The sequence below is a fragment of the Xiphophorus maculatus genome, chromosome 13 (assembly GCF_002775205.1).
Source record: "Xiphophorus maculatus strain JP 163 A chromosome 13, X_maculatus-5.0-male, whole genome shotgun sequence".
Classification (NCBI taxonomy): Eukaryota; Metazoa; Chordata; class Actinopteri; order Cyprinodontiformes; family Poeciliidae; genus Xiphophorus; species Xiphophorus maculatus.
In genome coordinates this window covers 22,386,293-22,406,566 of record NC_036455.1, presented here as the reverse complement: position 1 = coordinate 22,406,566, position 20,274 = coordinate 22,386,293, and the positions used below count along the sequence as shown (strand labels likewise).

The 20,274-nt window shown below is 39.5% G+C and overlaps 1 protein-coding gene across 1 annotated transcript; it reads left to right on the top strand.

Moving 5' to 3' along the window:
- The first annotated feature begins 146 nt into the window (after positions 1–146).
- On the top strand, positions 147–12,995 carry mrpl3 (mitochondrial ribosomal protein L3). Its single transcript, XM_005797304.3, has 11 exons — positions 147–193; positions 272–375; positions 5,064–5,245; positions 5,336–5,427; positions 6,673–6,771; positions 8,398–8,497; positions 8,584–8,644; positions 9,420–9,531; positions 9,633–9,710; positions 9,823–9,900; positions 12,796–12,995. Exons 2-11 carry the CDS (start codon positions 284–286, stop codon positions 12,943–12,945), a joined length of 1,044 nt encoding a protein of 347 aa, XP_005797361.1. The 5' UTR covers positions 147–193; positions 272–283; the 3' UTR covers positions 12,946–12,995.
- Positions 12,996–20,274: the final 7,279 nt, after the last annotated feature.

The following is a 20,274-nucleotide window of genomic DNA, read 5'->3' as shown; positions in this document are numbered from 1 at the left end:
ACGGCATGTAAAAATAAAAGTAAAATTATGTGAAACTAAAGATGCATATTGTTAACATCAACGTTTATTATATTTTTGGATTCAGAAGCGATAAAGATTGTACATTTCTAATATGATACGGAACCTTTTGCATCGACCACAGTGCTGCGGAACTATTTTGCTAAAGTACCGGAAATGGTAGGGGTGACATTAGGTAAGTGGACGAAGACAAAAGCATGTGTTTTCATGTTTAAACCGGTAACATAACTTAATTTACTTTTATTGGTGCCAGATTTATGAATGAATGCGAAGAATGAGGATGATGGCAAAGTTGGGCTGTCGGTTTCTTCTCCAGCGGGGAGCACAGCTCCTTTGTCCTCGGGCAGCTGCTGAAAGGTAAAGATGCTAACTGGCTAATTGTGCTAAGAACTCGTCTCTGATGGCTTTGGAGGCGAGTCTCTTTATGGTCAAAATACTTAACATTTTTACATTAACATTTAATATAGTATTGGGATTGTAAGACATATGTCAATGTTTGGGGCTGGGATATTGAAATATGTTTTTAGTCATATCGCCACACTTACTAGCCACAATATACAGCTACAATAGCAGAGCTATACACACCCATTTGTCCTATGATGCCGTTGATTTAAGAACTGTATTATTCAAAATTAAATATTAACAAATAATCATATAAATATACTCACTCATGAAATAAAAACAAGCTATATTCATTAATTATTTCGTGGGGAGATTTTTATTTATTTGATGAGGTACAAATATTTGTTTAAGCTGTTCCCCCAGTTTCCAGAAGAATTAATAATAATATATTTTGGAATTAATCCAGAAGGATTTGAACCATAAGATATAACCACAATTCAACCAAAAGCAGTGCCGTGAGTAGTCTTTACGTACAAGAATCCATCTTCCAGGGCTAAGTTCGGGTTTTACATGTCTTGATTTAGTTCCTAAGCACTTTGAAAGCTTCAAACAGCACAGCTCTGTAATCAGATTCAAGGTGTTGCCTACAGAATTTTATTTTTTTTTACCGATAATCTCATGAGTCTTTATATTATTGAAAACCTTTGTTTGAGAATTGTTTTTATTGTTAATGTTTGCACAATTGTTTTATTACTGAATATTTAAGAAAGTTAAAGTGAAGTTTTAATGTTGTTGGGAAACAGTCAGTGTGCACAGTTATTTGGCAAGCATTACTATGTAGACTTATTTTTCATCTAAATTAGATAATAATAAGCACTCAACTCAAAATGTACAAATAAACATTTCTGCTATTTCAAAAAGGGTCAATGACTGATTTTGATACTTTTATTTTCAACACCCAACCTGAGCCGTTCGTTCCTGGAGTCTGTTAGTTTTCTGATTAGCTTATGATTAGTTTGTAGAGTCAAGTCACGGTCACGAGTTTACACAAAACAGCAAACTGTTTTCCTTCACTCTAAATATGTTTAAGAAAGATCTCAGGTTCTCAGCAGGGTTAGAAGACAACGAAGTGGTATGAAATGACAAAAAAACTAACATCAGAGGAAGTCAGGTTGGCATTTGGGAAGATAAACCTGCCTTGTTGAGGATAGTAAAAGTTGAAAAAAGGCAGGTGATGCTGAAAAAGAAAATAAGTACAATAATTATTTTTACTATTATGTTTGTAACATAGTACTATGTTAGTACCTTTGGACTTAAATATATGTATAAAGCGCCAAAAATAAAGCTATTATTCTTTATGCATTCACGAATTAAAAAACCCAGACTGACCAACTTAGAATTAAACTGGCAATAGACAAAAGAAATCTCTTAAAATAATTTAAATGTAACTTTTAAAAATAGGTATGTGTTTTGTATAAATCTGACTCATTCACATAATATCCATATTTAAATGTGATTAAGGCAGAATGAAGTAAAATTATTTCGAACTGCTGAATATAGTCTTCACATTAACACATGCATGCACAGCCTTAATAGTTCAAATAAGAGTTAAAAGTTGGGAATGCATCGCTGACATGCAATGTGTCTAATCTCAGGCAGCATTCTGCAACTTTTAGAAAAGCAGCTCTGCACACACAGTTGGCAGAGACGACTCAAATAGCTCAGCAGTAATGACTCATGTGCACAGTTCACCTTTTTGGTGACAAACTGTGCTGACGCTTATTCACACTAAACTATGGAAAGCTAAACCTGTTTTGCAATCCATCTTGGATGCTTGTATTTGTGTAATGAGCTCAGAAAGACTGCATATATTTTTTGTGCCCATGACTTATTCATACGGTTTAGTGAGATAAAATTGCTACTAATGCAGCTTTCTGATCAGCATTTTTAAAAGGCTTCTTATAGAAAACCCTCTCGAAAGAGCTGTGAAAGACTTCTATAATGTTACCCTCCCCCTCCCGCTATTTGTTGCTGATCAGCGGATAAATGGCAACAGAAATTGTGTTTACATAATTCTTCCCTAATGAAGTCAAAAAAAATGTGAACAACAAGCTACAAAAACAAATCAACACTGTAATCAGTTATAAACTTATTATTCAGTAGAAATCTTTCTCTACTCACTTCCTCTGCATATTAAATGTTGTGCCTAAGGGCTTTCTGATTCTTTGTCTTTTTTGGGGGGATTGTTCTTTTTTTGTTAGACTTGCTTTAAGTCACCCTCGGGTCGAATTACCTCTCTGAAATCACTGCGTTCAACCCAGTATGTAAAAGCAGGTTAAAAGCATTTGTAGTCCTGGAGGACCGGCGTTTCAGATACTTTAGAAGTTTCTCTCCTTGAGCACACCAAATTGAAATGAATGGGCCATCATCCGGCTCCTGCAGAACTTTGTGACAAAAATGAGGAGATAATTCAGCCAGTCCAAATAGCTGTGCTGCAGCAGGGATACCCACCCAGCCCAGAGCACTGGAACTGTTCACCTCCAGTCATCTAATCAGATTTGTTACTTTGAATGTTTTTCCAAGCGTCTCGAAAATGCTCAGACACTAAAGACATGTTGGCATGAGAAAACTGTCCTAAGACTTAATGAGTTAGGACTGTACTCAGAAGATATCAGTTGGTTTTTGTTTTCATTTATTGGCTTTACTGAATCGAAAAGGTCCAGATGAGACGTATTGAGTTTTAGACAATAATATAAATTACCTGAGCAAAGAATGTTTTTAATCTGAAGCAATGTAGTTATATGTTTAGATATGAGGGAAGGTCATATCTTCCCTCATGTCTCAAATTGGTCCAATTTGAGATGGTCTGTGATATTAGGTAATCCTCACAAGCTTTTAATAGACATTTTAACTTATCTGTTTACCAATTAAATCACAAGAACAGCTGGAAATTAGGTCCTAGAAGTTAGTTTCCCTGTTGTGGTTATCTTTTGTAATGTGTTCCTGTTTCTATGGCAGCAAAATTCCAGGAATTTTCCAAGTTTGAAAATGAACAGGCATTTACAGGAATAAACATGGAGTTTGAAATATTGAAGGTTGACTCAACTTTAGATTGGTTACAAATAGTATAGCGTTTTTGGCAGAACTACCAGATTTTATGGAAGTATGCACATAGCACACCGCTTCCCACAGGGGTACTGAGGCCACACCCTCTAGATGCACTGTGTATCCTTCCATTACATGCACAGATGATTTCTAGTACCTTGGGGTATTGAGGCCACTTTTCTTACGGAGGATGTTGATGAGGCCCAGGAAGAGGTTAGTGTCTGAAAGGGTCTGGCGAAAATGTAGAAAGCAGTCTTGAGAGGTTAGAAGAATGATTGTTGTTTGGTTTGTGTGTCAAATTGGACTTTTATATTTTTTTACAGGGAGCAGCGAGATTTTTTCCATTTCAAACCTTGATTTTAATGTATGAGTCTGAAGGTTTGGAATGTTTTACTCTATATGTATGTTTCTGTTGTTCTGGGGAAAAATTTTATATTCATATTCAGTTACATTTTTAAAGTTCTATTGTTTCAAATCTGTTTTTTTAATTGCATTAATTTTGCTTGGATGTCTACCAGTGATCAATTTGAATTTTAATATTTATCTTTGAACATGACTCAGTTTAACTTACCCCATAAAATCCTGAAGTTCTCTAACTCGTCGAGCTCCAGTTTTACACGTCTCTGCTGCAACACAGCTGGTTCAGATGGTCTAATTATCTCCTCAGCATGTCAAAGTTCTGCAGAGGCCTGCTAACGAGCCATCATTTGATTCAGGTGTGTTGATCCAGAGAAACAACTAAAACATGCAGGATTCGGCCCATGAGGCCTGACTTTGGACACCATTGACCTAGCGTCGGACATGCTGGACATGCTGGATGAGTCAAACACTCAAAACGCTTCAAATCACGCCGCGCTAGATGCTCGAAATGTGCCGCAACGGGCCCTTGATGCGCCTCCACATAGACTTTGAATGCAAACGAGACACGCCTGAGGCTCAAAACTCGTTTTGTACACGCATCGAACTTGAAGAGTCAGACACATTTTTGACGCGCTTGGTATGAACTCACCATAAGTGAAAGTTTCTGAAAAACTGGGAATATTCTGCCCATTTGCAACCTTGCTCGTTTGTAAGGGGAACACATTCATGAAAAATAAAACAATATTAGGGATGTTTCAGGACAGTGTTTCCCTATGGTACACTGCCTTGAGTGTTTTAGATTCGTTCCTGCTTCTGATTTTAGGAGTGATTTATTATTATTTCTTTATTCCGAGTGTCAATGTATTGTAACTTGCCTCTAGTTAGGGGCGGGGATGTTACGGGCAGCTAAAATCTCTGCAGACCCCACACCTTCTGGACACAAACTGTTTAAACAACTTCTTCCCACAGTCTCTCTCTGATGGACACAACAAACATCTTAAAGCCAATTTAATCATCTACTTGGCTCTAAAATAACAAAAAGCATATTTGCACTATTTTTCACAAAGTATTTGGTGTATGGATGGATGGATGTATAACATTCTTCTTTTATTTCCCCAAGTCCTCTAAAGTTCATATATTTATGTTTGTTGTCAGGTATCATGTGAAATTCCTGGTTTATGCACAACGACTTGTGAATTAAAGCCGATTCAGAATCTTTATTTTCTTCTGTCTTTCAGCCCCGTCCAGCTGTTGGGTTGTGTCAGGACTGTAATGAAAACGACATGGTTCGAAGAGCACCTTACAGAGGACAACCAGAAGTACTTGAGAAACCTCACGGCAGAGGATTACAGAAAACAGACAGCCGAGAAGCTCAACCCTCTCAGAGATGAGCCCTGGCCGCGACAGGACTGGACAGAAGGTGGAAGCCGTGATCGCTTAGCTCTCCGTTTATCAGGACCGCCGTTCCTCTCAGCTGTCCTCACCAGCTTTTCATCTGTCCTCTCCGCAGGAAGCCGGCGAGTTGGTTTAGTTGCTGTCAAGTTGGGGATGGCTCCTATCTGGACTAAAACGGGAGAAAGACACCCAGTCACACTGTTGCAGGTAGTACAAAAAATAAAACACTTTTTATGTCTGCTTTGCATCAAAATAAGCGTAAATTCTTGTCATCTGAAGGGAAATGAGCAACGGGGGTAAAAAAAGAAACAAAGTCAATTTTCTTTGAAAGAATGACTGGCTTTACTGACACTAAAGGCGGAAAATATAACAATGAAAGCATCTCTTCATGCTCTGTTTGATTGTTCCACAGTCTGCCTTTGTGAAAGGTGTTTCTGATAATGTTTAAAAGGCAGCGCAGCCAGCCTGCTTATTGGGAACACCATGTTCCACCAGCACTTGTTAAGGTAGATTGGAAAAATCGTATCAGGATTGTCCTGCTCAACTTTAAAAGCATTGAAATGTTAGAGTTTACAAAGTGGCTTAAACATGTACACCATGTTAGATTGCAGTGGGTAGCAACATATAGAATATGTGGATATGTAGCCTTACAGTACATTATATACATAATTTTTTTTACAGAAGGGATATGTACAGTACAGTCCTACTTTCTGTTGATCTATCAAGTATAATCCTGAGAAAATACATTAAAATATGATTGCAAAGTGGAAAAATTATATGCAAGACGTGAATATTTTCTCTTGGCAAATTCTAAATCTTTCTATTTTGTCGTCTTTTGTCCCAGTTGAAAGAAAATGCCCACTAAATTTGTACAAGTAATTTACTTTCCCGCTGTAACATTTGGGGTTTATGTAAAATGCGTTTAAATTTTCAGTTTGTGTTCGTGGTTTGAAAGTATCACCACATGGTTTTTTTATCAGGGAGTTAAAAACGCCTCTCTTTAAATCTGTTTATTGAAGCGCGTCAAGATTTCTCTTGAAAGGTGCTATATAATTAGTTTTACCTACTTACTCGCTTCGCTTACTTAATTACTTAATTAAATATTTTGGATTAGAGGCTCATTTTAACTTGTAAAAAAGAAAACAAAAAAACATCTGTTTTTATGACATCCGCATGTAACGCATTGCATACAGAGGCACATGTGTGTCGTGATTTGATGTCATCCATTTAGATTAGACCAAATGCTGTGAGAGTAAATTAATCGTGTGGATGAATATTAACGCTTTACAACAGAGACGTCCGTCTAATTGCTCAGCTATTTGTGTCCACTGCTCACAAGGACCAGGCTGAGCAGTGGACACTACAATCAGGCAGGTGTTTAATCAGACGCTTTGCTGACATTGTCTTCCTGAGTTTTCTTGCAATATTTTCAACTCCTAACATGTTTCCCAGGTGCAAGATTGCCACGTAATAAAGTGTCTCCCCAAAGAAGAGTTTGATGGACACTCTGCTGCTCTTGTAGTAGGAGGGAAGAACGTGTCACCGTTCCATGTAAGTGTTAAAATTGTCAGAATCGCACCGTTTTATATGCTGCTTTGAGAATTATGTGCAAAATGGAATGGAGTGTTTTTGTTGAGGCTTTCTTTTGGTTCTGTTCATAAGACATTTGTTGTTGTTCTTGATTTTGTTTTGGGGTTTTTTTTTAAGTCAGGAAACACACTGATATATTTGTTTATTTTTCTCTTCAAAAAGACACAATACACACATTTTTGAAATTCAGTAGCTTAATCATCTGTCTCCTAAATTCTCTAAAGGACTTGGTTTGCAACATGATAATGAATGCAACTCCTGAAATTCCTGAATTACCATGCTTTTGTTTAAGGCTTCTTCGCGCTGCTTCTGTTTAATCCCCATTTTACGCATCTTTATTAGTCTTTCCCTAAAGAGCTGATTTGGCGCGATCCCAAAATAAAAGACGAGCTTCTGCTTTGCAGTCTGCCATTTTTAGTTTCTCTCCAGAGCCTCGGCTCCTTCATAAAGGCATCTCAGCAACACCAGATATTCTGCTGGTGACTGCAAAACCACAGAAGTCCTGAGGCGCTCCTGGCCTCCGAGCAAATGAAGACGCAGGAAATTATTGTTGCGTTCGACACTACATAAATGTAGCGTACATTTATCGACCATTTTATAAGGTATATCTGTGTAAGTGCTTGTTAGCACAAAGTTAATCAGTCAGTCACATGGATGGAGCGCAATACCTTTAGGCATCTAGACCTGATGAAGATGACAAACTTAAGTAAGTATTAGCACGGTGTACCTAATAAAGTGGCCAGTTAGTGCATCTTGTTAAATTTCACTCTCTTAACTACGCCAAGCTTCAATTTTCATTTAAGCCTGTTTAAAGTCACTGATTATAACAAACTTCATGTTAAATTTGTTGGAGTCCAATTACTTCTGTCCCAGTTAAAATGAAAAGTTGCTTTAGTGCTGAAATATTTTTAATTTCAATTCCAAAAATTCCTTAAAAAATGCATTTCAAAAACTAGATAACCTGAATGACTGAATACTTTTTCTTTTGTACCATTTTTCTCACCTGGTGAACATACATAGCGTATCCATCCTTTGTCCCACGCAGGAATGGAGGACATGTTACAAAATTAGTTTTTCAACGCCAGTCCACTCGTGGCGTGAGTACGGTAGAAATTCATTGTTATAAGGTGAAAAACAGCGGCGCGAGACTGAAGAAATGAAGGTGTAATTTATTCATTGCGGCTCGATGGATGCCTGATGGATCAGTGTCAGGACTTCAGTGGTGGGGAAGCTTTAAACCCTCCTCACAGCCGAATCACTCCTCAGTCAGCGTTAGTTGGAGGGAGCAGCTTTGGCAGACTGATTTCCAGTTAACAGAAGGGAAGAGGGAGAGTTCTGGAGTGATCGGAGGCGCTGAGTTTGAGAGTGAGGGGAGCGAAAGCAAATGTCAGAGAGACTCTCGCTGCCAAGACTGCCTGCGTCTCCATGCGAGTGTGTCTCTTTGGCTCCCGTACAGTCGTAACAGGATGATGGTATATTTTAATAGTCCAACTGTTGCTCACTGCTCCTGCTTCTCCTGCCACGTTCCATCAATCTTGATTTTGTTTTGTTTTTTTCTTTCCTCCTTCCCATCACAATGATCGACAGAGGTCAGAGGAAACAATGGAGATGTTCAGGAATGCAGGAGTTCCCCCTAAACAGAAAGTCACCGTCTTTAGAGTGTCTGACAACGCCATCATTAAACCAGGTATGGGTAGAAATTTGCTCCTGCTTTTATACACTAAGCTGAAATTCTGGATATTAATTCCTTTATTTTGTCTCGTTCGTGTAAAGGCACTCCTCTGTACGCAGCACATTTTCGTCCGGGCCAATACGTAGACGTCACAGCTAAATCGTGAGTTGGGTTTGTTTTTTTTTGTGTTTTTGTTGCACGTCTTCTCTTGTGTTGCTCTCTTTCCCAGTTCTTGTCAATTAATTTGTTTAGGAAAATTTCACTTTATGTGCAAATTTAAGTCTGTTTAATTAGTTTTCTCACTGAACCAACTAATCTACTTAAATCCATTGAAATGCCTTGAAAGAGTATGCATACCTAACAAGATAGTGCATAATTTGAAGAGAAAAGAGAATAATGATAATCTGAAGAGTGCGGTGTGCATTTATATCCAAACCCTGTGATTTAGTTGTTTTTAGAAAACCTTTCTGCTGCAATTACAGCTACCAGTTTTTGTCTATTCTTTGCGGAGTAGCTCAAGCTCAGTCAGACTGGATGGAGAGTTTTAATTTTCTGTTTGGATTTATGTCTGGACTTGGACTAGGCCATTCTAACATATGGATAGGCATTGATAAAAACCAGCAGTTCATAATCCTGGTCCTCAGCATCAGCTGTCCAGCATATTCATATTCTGGACAATACATAATATTCATATTCACTTCTCCTTGAGGTGGTTTGGAGTGAATACAGAAATACATCACATTTTCAGATGTTTCTTAAAATTATTTTTCCTCATTTTTCTTCCATTTCTCAGTCATCCAGTGGATCCATCACATGTATGTTAAAATACAGTTTTTGACTGCAATGTGACAAAGAGGATGCTCTAATGCTTTCCTAAGGCAATGTAAATCCGGTTCCATATTGTGTGTGTTGGTGAATTTTTTGTGTATTTTGGTAGCATTGGTAAAGGTTTCCAAGGTGTGATGAAGCGATGGGGATTCAAAGGTCAGCCAGCCAGCCACGGTCAAACCAAAACTCACCGCAGACCAGGAGCTTCCGGACCAGGAGGGGTAAGATATGAACTCATCCACACACCCCCACGCACACACATGAACGGTTTGCTTCTCTTTATCCGTTACTTTAAGCATTTGTGATACTCATCTCCGTCTAGGATCCGGCCAAAGTTTTCAAAGGAAAGAAGATGCCTGGCAGGATGGGCAACACGTACATCACGGCTCACGGACTGAAGGTGAGCGCCGATCCAAACGCGGGCGATTTCTGCCTTCAGCTTGTTTGTTCTTCGCTCCTTTATTAATCCAATCTTGTCCAATCTGCTTTGTTTTCGCATTTCTGCCTTCCAGGTATGGAGGGTGAATACCAAGTACAACGTGCTGTACGTTCACGGCACCGTCCCCGGTCACCGGAACTGCGTCCTGAAGGTAAAACAAAACAAAATCACACACACATGCGCACACACAGTAGAGTGTGAAGTCAGCGGTTAGCTCCGGCATGTTTGGAAATCTGACTGCGACGGGTGACCTTGCACCTGTGAAACACCGTCACATCTGCAAGATGGTGCGATTTATCTTCATTGACACTGTGCTGGATCAGCAGCATGCATGCGTGTGTGTGCGCGGCCGTGTGTGTGTTGGTGCACGCGTATTCATTTCTCATGGGACGGGAAATGGAAGCGTGTAGCTTAACAATGTTAGTAATACCCTCAGCATCCATCTCCCTACCCTGTGTGTTGTTCTCGCCTCATCAGTGTGGGAGTGTTGCATATACCTGGACTCTTATTTGATCTGGAGACAAGTAATAATGAATACAAATGCTCTTTGAATTTTATACCCACACACACACACACACACACACACACACACACACACACACACACACACACACACACACACACACACACACACACGCGCGCTTTAGATTGCAACACCCCAAAGGCTACAGCTTAATAATAAATATGCGTTAGTTGTTTTTGTTGTTCTGATGAACCTTAATGCCCAAATGCAAATGAGGATTATGTCTAAGTTATTGATTGCGTTTACCACTATAGCTAACTGCTAAGATTTTTTTCTGCATCCTTATTATTTGAACATCTAATTAGCAACTCATTTGAGTCGGTAGTTTCTACACTTTGTCAGGGTCTCTTTGATGTGTAGCCGAGGGAAAATTAAAAGTGATTCATGTGGGAAAACTAAAGGTTTATCCATCATATCTTAAAGATATGATGGATGAGCATTTAGGCACTTTAAAGGAAGGTTTTCCATTGCTGTTTCTCCCCCATCCCCTTGTTCCCTAGTTTATCATGCAGATCACCATCTAATGGTTATTTGCATTGTTATTGCATGAATTTAAAGCGGTGTGCAGATACTGCAATGTGATCCAAGGTCCCTGAGCTGCTTTGTGTGTTTGGAACACAATAAATTGCAAAGATATCCAGTGGAAGCTTTAAAATTAGCCTCAATCGGTGGCAGTTCTTCCGCCATTGTCATTAACTAAGGTTTCATTCATGGCCTCACGTGTTACGTGACTGGGCATTATCTCCCCGCTCGAACAGAATGGCTTCAAGCGCAGGTCCTCCTTCTTCCTCTGTGCTCATTCATTTTCCACGTCCCCTCGCTGGCAGGCGGAGTGTTTGTCATTGTTAGAATTGACTAAACAATGTAGCCTGAGGAGCAGCAGCCACAGAAATTCACAATAATGTTTTTTTTTTTTCCCCTCCGTTCTGTTATTGTCACATTCAGCTATTTTTTTTTTCTTTCTTCAATTTAAAACTTCAGAGATTACATAAGAAACCCCCCCCAAAATTTTGTTGTTTGAAAGTGCAGGGGATTTCTAATTGAATCCAGAAACAGGACTGTGTTTCACTTAGTTCTCGACGTACAAAGAATAAACGTTTAAGTAAGAGAGACGAAAATATATAATTGCAAAAGTAAAATCATTTTTTATAAATCGCATTTTTCAAGTAACAAGTTGCTACTCCTCCGTTCACTCATCTCACATCCTGATCCGTATAAAATCGGTGTTATCTGATCTGCTTGGAGCATTTTGCTGAGTGTTAGTCAGTAGCTCCGACTTCTCTGTGTTTTTCGAAAGTGATGTTTCTGTTTTAATGGTATTAGTCATTGACCCAAGAGTTGTGGAGCATGTACAGTTCATATCATGCTAAGGGCAGAGAGCTTCTCTTCTTGGATACAAATTTCATTTACACCAAACTTTGTGAGATTCGGTTCAAGATAAACACCAGTGTGCGTTGCTGTGACTCTTGCTACACTTTTCAGCACTGATTTTGCCAGTTTGTCAGTGCATCTTTAAATGTTGAGTTGTGATGCTGAATCTCTGTGGCTTGTTACAACAGAAATTTTCTGCTACATGTTAGCCTCTCCTGCCAAGTTATGAGTTTATATGAAATAGATAAATAATACAATGAGACGGACACTATTCATTTGTCTACCTGAGACTACAGGAACATTTCAGCCATTTAAAAAAAAAATTATTTATTTTTTTATCTTTCTAACTTTGTCCACACTCTGTTGCATTAAACTCCAAATGAAAGCACAAAAATCTGTTTAAGTGGAAAGGAAAACAAGAGCTGCCACTGTTTAGTCCAGCACTGTTTGCCTCTTTTGAATTTGAATGTTGTTAATGTCAATCATATCACCACCTACTGTTATACCATATGTATTACAGTCCATTTTTGACTGGACTCTAACAGACTGGTTGCAGAATGGTTCTCCTCCAAAAAAACAGATTGAAGAAATTTTGATTTCTAAAAGAAATATGTGACATTGTAGCCAGTGCTTTAAAAGCTGAGTTGTGCATTGGCACATCTCAGTTTTACAAGCCTTTCACTTGAAAACAAGCAATTACTTTGAAGACATTTACAATCCAAAGCACATTCTGCATCTCCATTTTGCTTCCACTATGGATACGGCAGATGGTACATCAGCAGTCGTGCGAAGCTGAGTTTTGTCCAAGACTCTTAATACTAGTTATTTAAAAATGCCCGAGTGGGATCTAGAGATTGGTTTGGGACTTCCCCAGTTTATTTATTGTAAACAGAAAAAAAAATAGCTTGTCATCTTTTCTTGCTTCAGCATTCCTTTGCGAGCCTTTCGGCAATTTTTTAATGAATTTGTTTGAGTATGATGCCTGCCTCAACCTTTTTGATCCATTATAGCGGTTTATGATGCAAATGTGCGTCTCTGAGTAAGAAATTCCTGTTAATTAGAAATGTGTTTTCTAAATACAATTAGAAAATGTCTTTTCTAATTCTATTAGATTTTTGTTCTTCTAGTTAAGCGTGTGCGTTTGTGTTGCAGGTGAGAGACACAGTACTCCCAGCTAGACGCTCTACTCTGCTCAACCCGCCTTTCCCCACCTACTTCACCGAAGAGGAGGGCGACCTGGATGAAGATCTGTACGATGACGACCTGTTTGTTCACACAGAGCCGTCCGTAACGCTGACCTGACCCGCTTGTAACTATGTGTTTTAATGCTTTAATAAAGAATTACTCCTGAATCTGCCTCGTTGTTTCTGAGCAGGCGTAAAAAGCAGAGAGTAGCAGCGAGCCGGTCTGTTTGATCAAAAAAGGATTTTACTGTCCCTCTCCCCTTGAAACCATGGTAACTGTAGGAGTGATGATGTCACGAGAGGATCCCCAAGCAGAGAGAAAGAAGGGAAAGACAACGAAGCAAAACAAAGAGAGAGCCGGATATCTTGGAGAAATGTGTAATATCTATGCACGATGGAGCGGAGAGGGCAGGGGAGCAGTTGAGCCGAACACAATAAGGGGAAAAGTGAGTGGAATGCAGACAAGAAGAAGGACGAGCTGTCGTGGAAGAGGAGGGCAATAAATGGGGTGTAAGGGATGGAAGCAAATACAAAGGAAGAGGGGAGAGCTGGAGAAGGTGTGGAGGGCAGCAAAGGGAGAGGCAGAGTTGAGGCCTGACAAAGGTTGACATTTGTGCATAAGAGGATAAATGAGAACATTAAAGTTGCAGGAGAAACCGCTGTGCGCTTAAGTGTGTGTTTGTGTGTTCATGTTCAGCGGTTTTTAGATGAGGGAGATTAATTTTGGGACCAGCAGATCTTAATCTGCTGTCTCTGTCTTTATATATATATATATACTGTATATATATATGTATATGTGTGTGTGTGTGGTAGTGATGAAAGTTTTCTGTCGTGGGTTGGATAAATAATCACATAATTGCATCCTCTGAACTGCTTAGTGCCGTTTAGCGGATCTATCCTCAGCTTGCATATAAAGCAGTTGGCCCTCTGCTCCAGACATCTGCCGTGTAATTGACAGCCGCGGTAACAAGGCCCCTTTGTTTGAAACCGCTGTCAAGCGGCAGCGATGCCTCACAGGAGAAACCCCTGCAACATCGGCGGACGGCCTCTGCATCCACGCCTGCTCCCTAATTGAAACGGCGCGCAGCAGCTCGCTCTTTGAGACCAGGGAACAACCACGGGGTTAACTATCATTTAGGCAACAAAGTGATGAGGCGGTTTGTGGCGTCCTGCTCTGTGTAACATGCCACAGCTTGTATGTTTGTGAGGAAGCAGCGGGCGCTTTGAAATGGAAATAATATCGTTTGAAAGTCCTGCTCTGCAGAGAACTGCACATCATCGGGCTCCTGGTTGGGGGGGCGGGGGGGGGGGGGGGGGGGGGGGGGGGGGGGCTGGGAAGGTTGGCGTCTTTTAAAGCAACAGAGCAGAAATACAGAAGACCAAACCCGTCCTTGATTTGGTACCTCAGAGTTCAGTTCATGTAGTTGAACAACTTTGACTCGCGTAAGCAGAAGGACAAAGCGAAGTACGCTAATGAATGCCTCACCTTCTGGTTATAGTGCTTTGGTTGGTTGTTGTGGCAACACCGTCAACTAACGGATCAGGACTCATTTAAGCTTTTAGCACTTTCAAGGTTGGAAATGAGATGTGTATGGTACTATTTATTTATGTTTAACAGAAAGAAAAAAGGCTGACAGAAATGTGTCACAATTCTTCAACTACAGTGTTATTTTGTGGGGTTTTTTGTGCAGAATAACTCTTAGAAAATAAAAAAATCATTGTTTACAAGTGATCAGTTATCCAACAACACTTGGATAAATAATTGTGGGCACCCCTAAAAGTTTAAATAGATCTAAATGTCTACAAACCTTTCATCAACAATCAATAATTTTCTGTTTCTCCTGGGTAATAATGCGACATGATTCTGACCCACTTTTCTTCTGACAAGGCAGGAGGAACTCTCGTAATTATCTTTGCCCCACGAATAGTAACAAGAATAGCAAGGAAAGTCATAATAAATCTGCCGCAAAGAGTGGCGACTTGAAATGAACAAGTCTTCCTGACAACAATTAGATCCTGTCTCCATGACCACCATATCCAACATCAATGAAATTGATTTTAAGGGTTTTTTGTGTACATCTTTACCAGGATAAAGCAATTTTAACCCAAAATTGTAGAATTGTGTTCTATTTAGCACAGATTTTGAGTGAATTTTTTTCTAAAGCAGCAAAAACATAACGTATAAACAGCCTATTTTAACACAATTATGCACACACACACACACACACACACACACACACACACACACACACACACACACACACACACACACACACACACACACACACACACACACACACACACACACACACACACGCACACACACGCACACACACACACACACACACACAATGTGATAATGTCACAGATTGACCTACTCCTTAAGAGTCACATAGAAAGCAAAGAACACTTCTCAGTCCCTCCTTCAGTTTCCTCTTCCACTTGTCATTATTCTTCTCATTCTCTCCTACTTCTCCTCCTTTTGCTATCATTTTCCTTTTCACCTGCAGCACTAAACCTCTCTTCCCCCAGCTCTCCTCTTTCTTTACCCCCACCCTCCCTCAGCCCTTCTCCCTCTGCTTCCATATTGATTTACTCGACATCCCGCGGTCACATTCTTGTGGAGAAGGTTTCCGGCTGAAAACCCCCTGACATTTACCTCGCAGTCACAACGTGGCTCATTTAAACTTCGCAAAACGGGACGATTTTACATGTCAGCTGCCCCCATCCACACCCCACAAGAAGTAATGGCCAACTGCAAATATTTCTAACAAGGTACTGGAGCAATTTAATGTTTTTGGGTTGTTTTTTTTTTTGCGTAGGGTAAATAAAGGACTGGAGTGTCTTAAATAAGCATCAACATTCGTGTCCTCCTTGTTCACATTCATGGATTTTCACTCCTTCTTGACTCCTCTTATGTCTCAGATCTTAAGTGGGGTTCAACTGAGTGGGAATTAGTGAGAGAGTGCTTTTGTAAGGTCATGTAAGACACACATGCAGATTAATAGACCAAACATCTGAAGGCAGGATGGGGACGCCTACCGAGAGGAAAGTGGGGACCCAAAGGCTGCACCCTGCTCTCACCCAGCGGCGCTGCAAGGAAGGAACCCAAATTTACCAACGTGGGTGGGAGGCAAACACTCACACACACACACATACACACCCACAGGAGACGCAGGTGTGAGCAACTGGGAAGGGCTTGCCACAGCAGGATCCCCGGCAGCTCAGCTTAAAGGGAAACGTGGTGACGGCTGTGAACAAGAAGCTACTTTCTGTCCTCATTCTGGATTTAGTGCCGCTGGTTACAGGTTCATCTCAGCAAATGAGATTATTATTGAAAACGTATTTATTTCAGCCACTTAACTGAATTTCAGATTCATCAGTGTTATGTTGCACGTCTATATATTTCTCTTAATTTTACAGCTAAAAGAAACACAAAATCCAGTTTCACTGAAAATGTGAATATTACATCAGATAAATAAAAAATAAAATGTGTATATCACAAAAATGTTGGATTCTAGTAAGTGTACACCATATGCATTCAATACTTGCCGTATGCAGTGTGGCATGTGGTTCTGCTGAGGTGTTAAGGAATCCCAGGTTGCTTCAATAGTGGCCTTCAGGTCGCATTGCATCATTGTCTCTGATGTCTCTCCTCTTTGTTTCGGTCAGGACGGTTTGCAGGCTAGTCAGTAAGCATGACATCTTGGTGTGAAAAGCAGGTATCTGGACTTTTATTTGTACATTTAGCAGTGCAGGCTGGTGGCAAGTCCAGCTGGGAATTCAACCAGCATCTCCGAAAAAATTGACAACAGAGGGAAGTGTGAATAGAATATAGAATAGAATAGAAGTACTTTATTCATCCCAGCAGGGAAATTACTTTGCAGTTACAGCATAGAGACAAGACACAATAACAACTACCACTGAGTAGTAGTTGTCGATAAAATAATAATAAAAAAAAGTGATTAAAAAAATATTTATATTTTTTCTCATCAGTTTTTTCTTCCTCAACTTTCCATCAGTGTGCTCCGGCACAGCACTCCAATCAGCCAACATCTTTGGCAATAAAGTACTTGCTACTTACTCTTGTTGTGTAGCGTGTCGCTTACTATTTACTAGACAGCTTTCAAGCCAGAAGTCTTTCCCATAATTGTTTAGGCCGTAAAATAGCATTACTGTCAGTAACGATCTATTTTTAATGCTTTGATGTAATATCCAAACCCTCCGAGAAACAGTTTCATGTTTTCACAGGCTGTAGTAATGTTTCATGAGTGTACGCACCAAAATAGACACAATTTTCACGATACTGTACTTGATTTGAGGAAAATAATCCTTCCGGATTAAATTTGTCTTAACAGTCCAATAATTTCAGCAACTCTCCATCGAGGAGCAAGAAAATTGTTCCATGATGGAGAGGAATCATCGTGCTGCGCAAGAAGCAAAGCTTTTGCAGCTCATAATCAATTCACAATTGACTCCAATCTATTTACGGACAGCAAATAAAGGCGAAGAATTTCATCGTCTGTTGCTGCAAAAAGAGAAAAATAGAAGAATTTTTTTCAGTTCCTCGGATTAATTGACTCAAGCGCTTACACAAACACTTTGTGGCGCAATTGCTTAATGATACAAGTCTGAGTGAGATTTTCTTGGCGTCCTCTCACTCCTCTGCCGTCGCTGTATGACTGAGGCAGTTAATGTGCTCCGGAGCCAGCTGTCCCTCAAATAACACACTCAATAATTCATGCTGCCAGGCACACACGTACACACGCGTTTGTGTGCGTATTTGTGTAGATGCGGGTCAGCTTATCGGTTCACCAACTCTTGTATAAACCCAAAAAGAAGGTTGCAACTGTCAGTGTAAGTGCTGACAAGCCCTGGACAGAGCTTCTGCAGGTAATAGAAAAAAAGAAAATAATTAATTAAATCTCTGATTTAGAGATAGTCACAATAAGTTAGAGTGTGACAGTAAGGCAGAGTGTGTGTGCTGCTATTGGGGGATGAGATGTGTGTGTCCTCTTTGCTAATTGAAATCAGATCTCTCATGTGTTGAGCCAGCAGAAGTGGAGCAGTAGATCCATCATGTCGGAACAGGCCGACCTTCTCTCTCAAACACTCCCAAGTAATCCCCACTCTCCTCTCTCCCTAAGAATGCTTAGATTCAGCTGAAACTTGGATAGCACTTTAATTAGCGAGAAGAGACTGCATGCCGAGTTCAGGCATCAGACAAACTAAAAGATAAGAATTGAGGAGATGAGATCATCAGACATATTTGCTTATTCTTTGGCGGAAAAACAACAAAAGGAAGAAAAAAAAAAAAAAAAACCCGAGGTAGTTTTGAATTCTGTTTTTCACAGCGACTCACACAAAGTGGTTCAGGCAGCACTTGGATGGCAATTTTCGTTTGCTGTGAAGTGAAATTACTGTTTTCGTCAAGTCATGGTGGCTTTGAAGAGAGAAATGGCAGCCTCTGTTGCCTGTCGGAAAGGGACACAGCAGAAATATTTTACTCAGAACGATGTTGTTTCTTTGACCCGATCACAGGGGCAACACAACTTAACTCCTTTGTCAGTTCCTCCGTCTGCTTCTGTCATCCTAAAGTGTCTTAGGAACTGTGTCCACATCCAGCTCACTGGAAACATTGAAAGAACAGGATAGCAGTCAGTGTTTGGAGTGAAATTAATAGAAACTGTTGAAATGGTAAAAAAACAACAGAATTCTGTCTCATATACAGTACAGACCAAAAGTTTGGACACACCTTTCTAATTCAATAGGTTTTCTTTATTTTCATGACTATTTATAAGGCAAGAAATCCCACTTATTAACCTGACAGGGCACACCTATGAAGTGAAAACCATTTCAGGTGACGACCTCTTGAAGCTCATCAAGAAAACGCAGAGTGTGTGCAAATCAGTAATCACAGCAAAAGGTTGCTACTTTGAAGAAACTAGAATATAAGGGGTATTTTCAGTTGTTTTACACTTTTTTGTTTAGTGCATATTTCCACATGTGTTATCCATAGTTTTGATGCCTTCAGTGTGAATCTACAATGTCAATAGTCATGAAAATAAAGGAACCTCATTGAATTAAAAGGTGTGTCCAAACTTTTGGTCTGTACTGTATGTCTTTAGCATCTTGCTTTAGCAAAAGCATCTTAAACTCAGTTGCAGGTGTCGCCGGTGATCCTTTGGTTGCTGTTAGTGGAACTCAGAATAAAATCTAATATTAATTGTTTGCAGGATGAACAATGTAGATCTATCAAGCATCTGTAGATACGTTTACTGGTCAAAGGAGAAATGGTAGGGTAGAAAATGTTCAGAAATTCCCAAAATGAATTGCATGTTGGAAAACTAGTGGGGTTTGCTAATTGGAGTGTTCAGTCACTAGGGAGACTACGCTTTAGCAAGGTTGCATAATAACCTCTATTGCTCTATATTTTGAAGCATTTGATGAAATAAAAAATGAAGTGCAAATCATCACTTTGGATGCGTGCCTGCCACTGAATTCTATATGCAAGGCAGCCATATTGGATTTTGAGATCAACGTTGTTGACAAACGTTTGACTTTCCCAATCACAGCCCCAACTTTGAGGCACCTTTCATTCAACTTTTCCAACAACAAACGTGGAAATGAACATTAAAAAAAATAATAATTTGAAATTACATTCTTCAAGCAGTCAAGTGGTGCAATTGTATTAGGCTTGGATTTTTTGTGTGTTTGTTTTATTGTTTGTTATAGAACACAGCAACACGAAAAGGTCCACATCCACATCAGATTTTTTTATTTTTATTGACTGTATGTTTTGCATCATTATCCTCCTGAAAGACCCAACAAACACCAATTTTCAGAGTAAGGTTCCCAGGGAGGAATGAGAAAAATATGGATTTACTGCAATTGATACCATCGTTGTAATATTTAACAATAATATTGACATTGTAAAAGAAATCCAGTATCATATACGTAGCTCTGTTGCTATAATTTAATAAAATATTGATATTTTTATCTATGAAATTCACATAAAGACACAGTATACATACTAAACCACAATGTATTCTGTATATTTAACTAGAGGGGAACAGACATATAAAAAGTTGCATGACCACACACACAAACATTTCATATTCTGATTTATAACCCTGCTGTTCTCTTTTATATTGAACCTTCCTGTGTCATCATGTCAAAATCCAGACTTTTCTAAAGCCTTTGACGTAAAAAAAATAAATAAATAAATGGTTCTGTATGCCCACGAGTCTGGCATGAAATAATAAAAAAAAAAATCTTCAACTTGAAATGAGTCACTGCTGTAAAGAAACTCTGCTACAAGTGATACTTGTTTTAGTTCTGCCTGCTTTTGTAGAACTTCGGCCGTGGGGGAGAGTGTTTGATTTAAAACCAAATAGCAAAAAACGCAAATGTAATATAAGTCTGGGCAGATTTAGAAGCTGACAGA

Excerpts from the sequence above, each read along its gene's own strand:
- mrpl3 (XM_005797304.3), top strand. The coding sequence starts at position 284 with ATGCGAAGAATGAGGATGATGGCAAAGTTGGGCTGTCGGTTTCTTCTC. Across the intron at positions 8,645-9,419 it reads GTAGACGTCACAGCTAAATC|CATTGGTAAAGGTTTCCAAG; the intron begins GTGAGTTGGGTT and ends GTATTTTGGTAG. Across the intron at positions 9,711-9,822 it reads TCACGGCTCACGGACTGAAG|GTATGGAGGGTGAATACCAA; the intron begins GTGAGCGCCGAT and ends TCTGCCTTCCAG.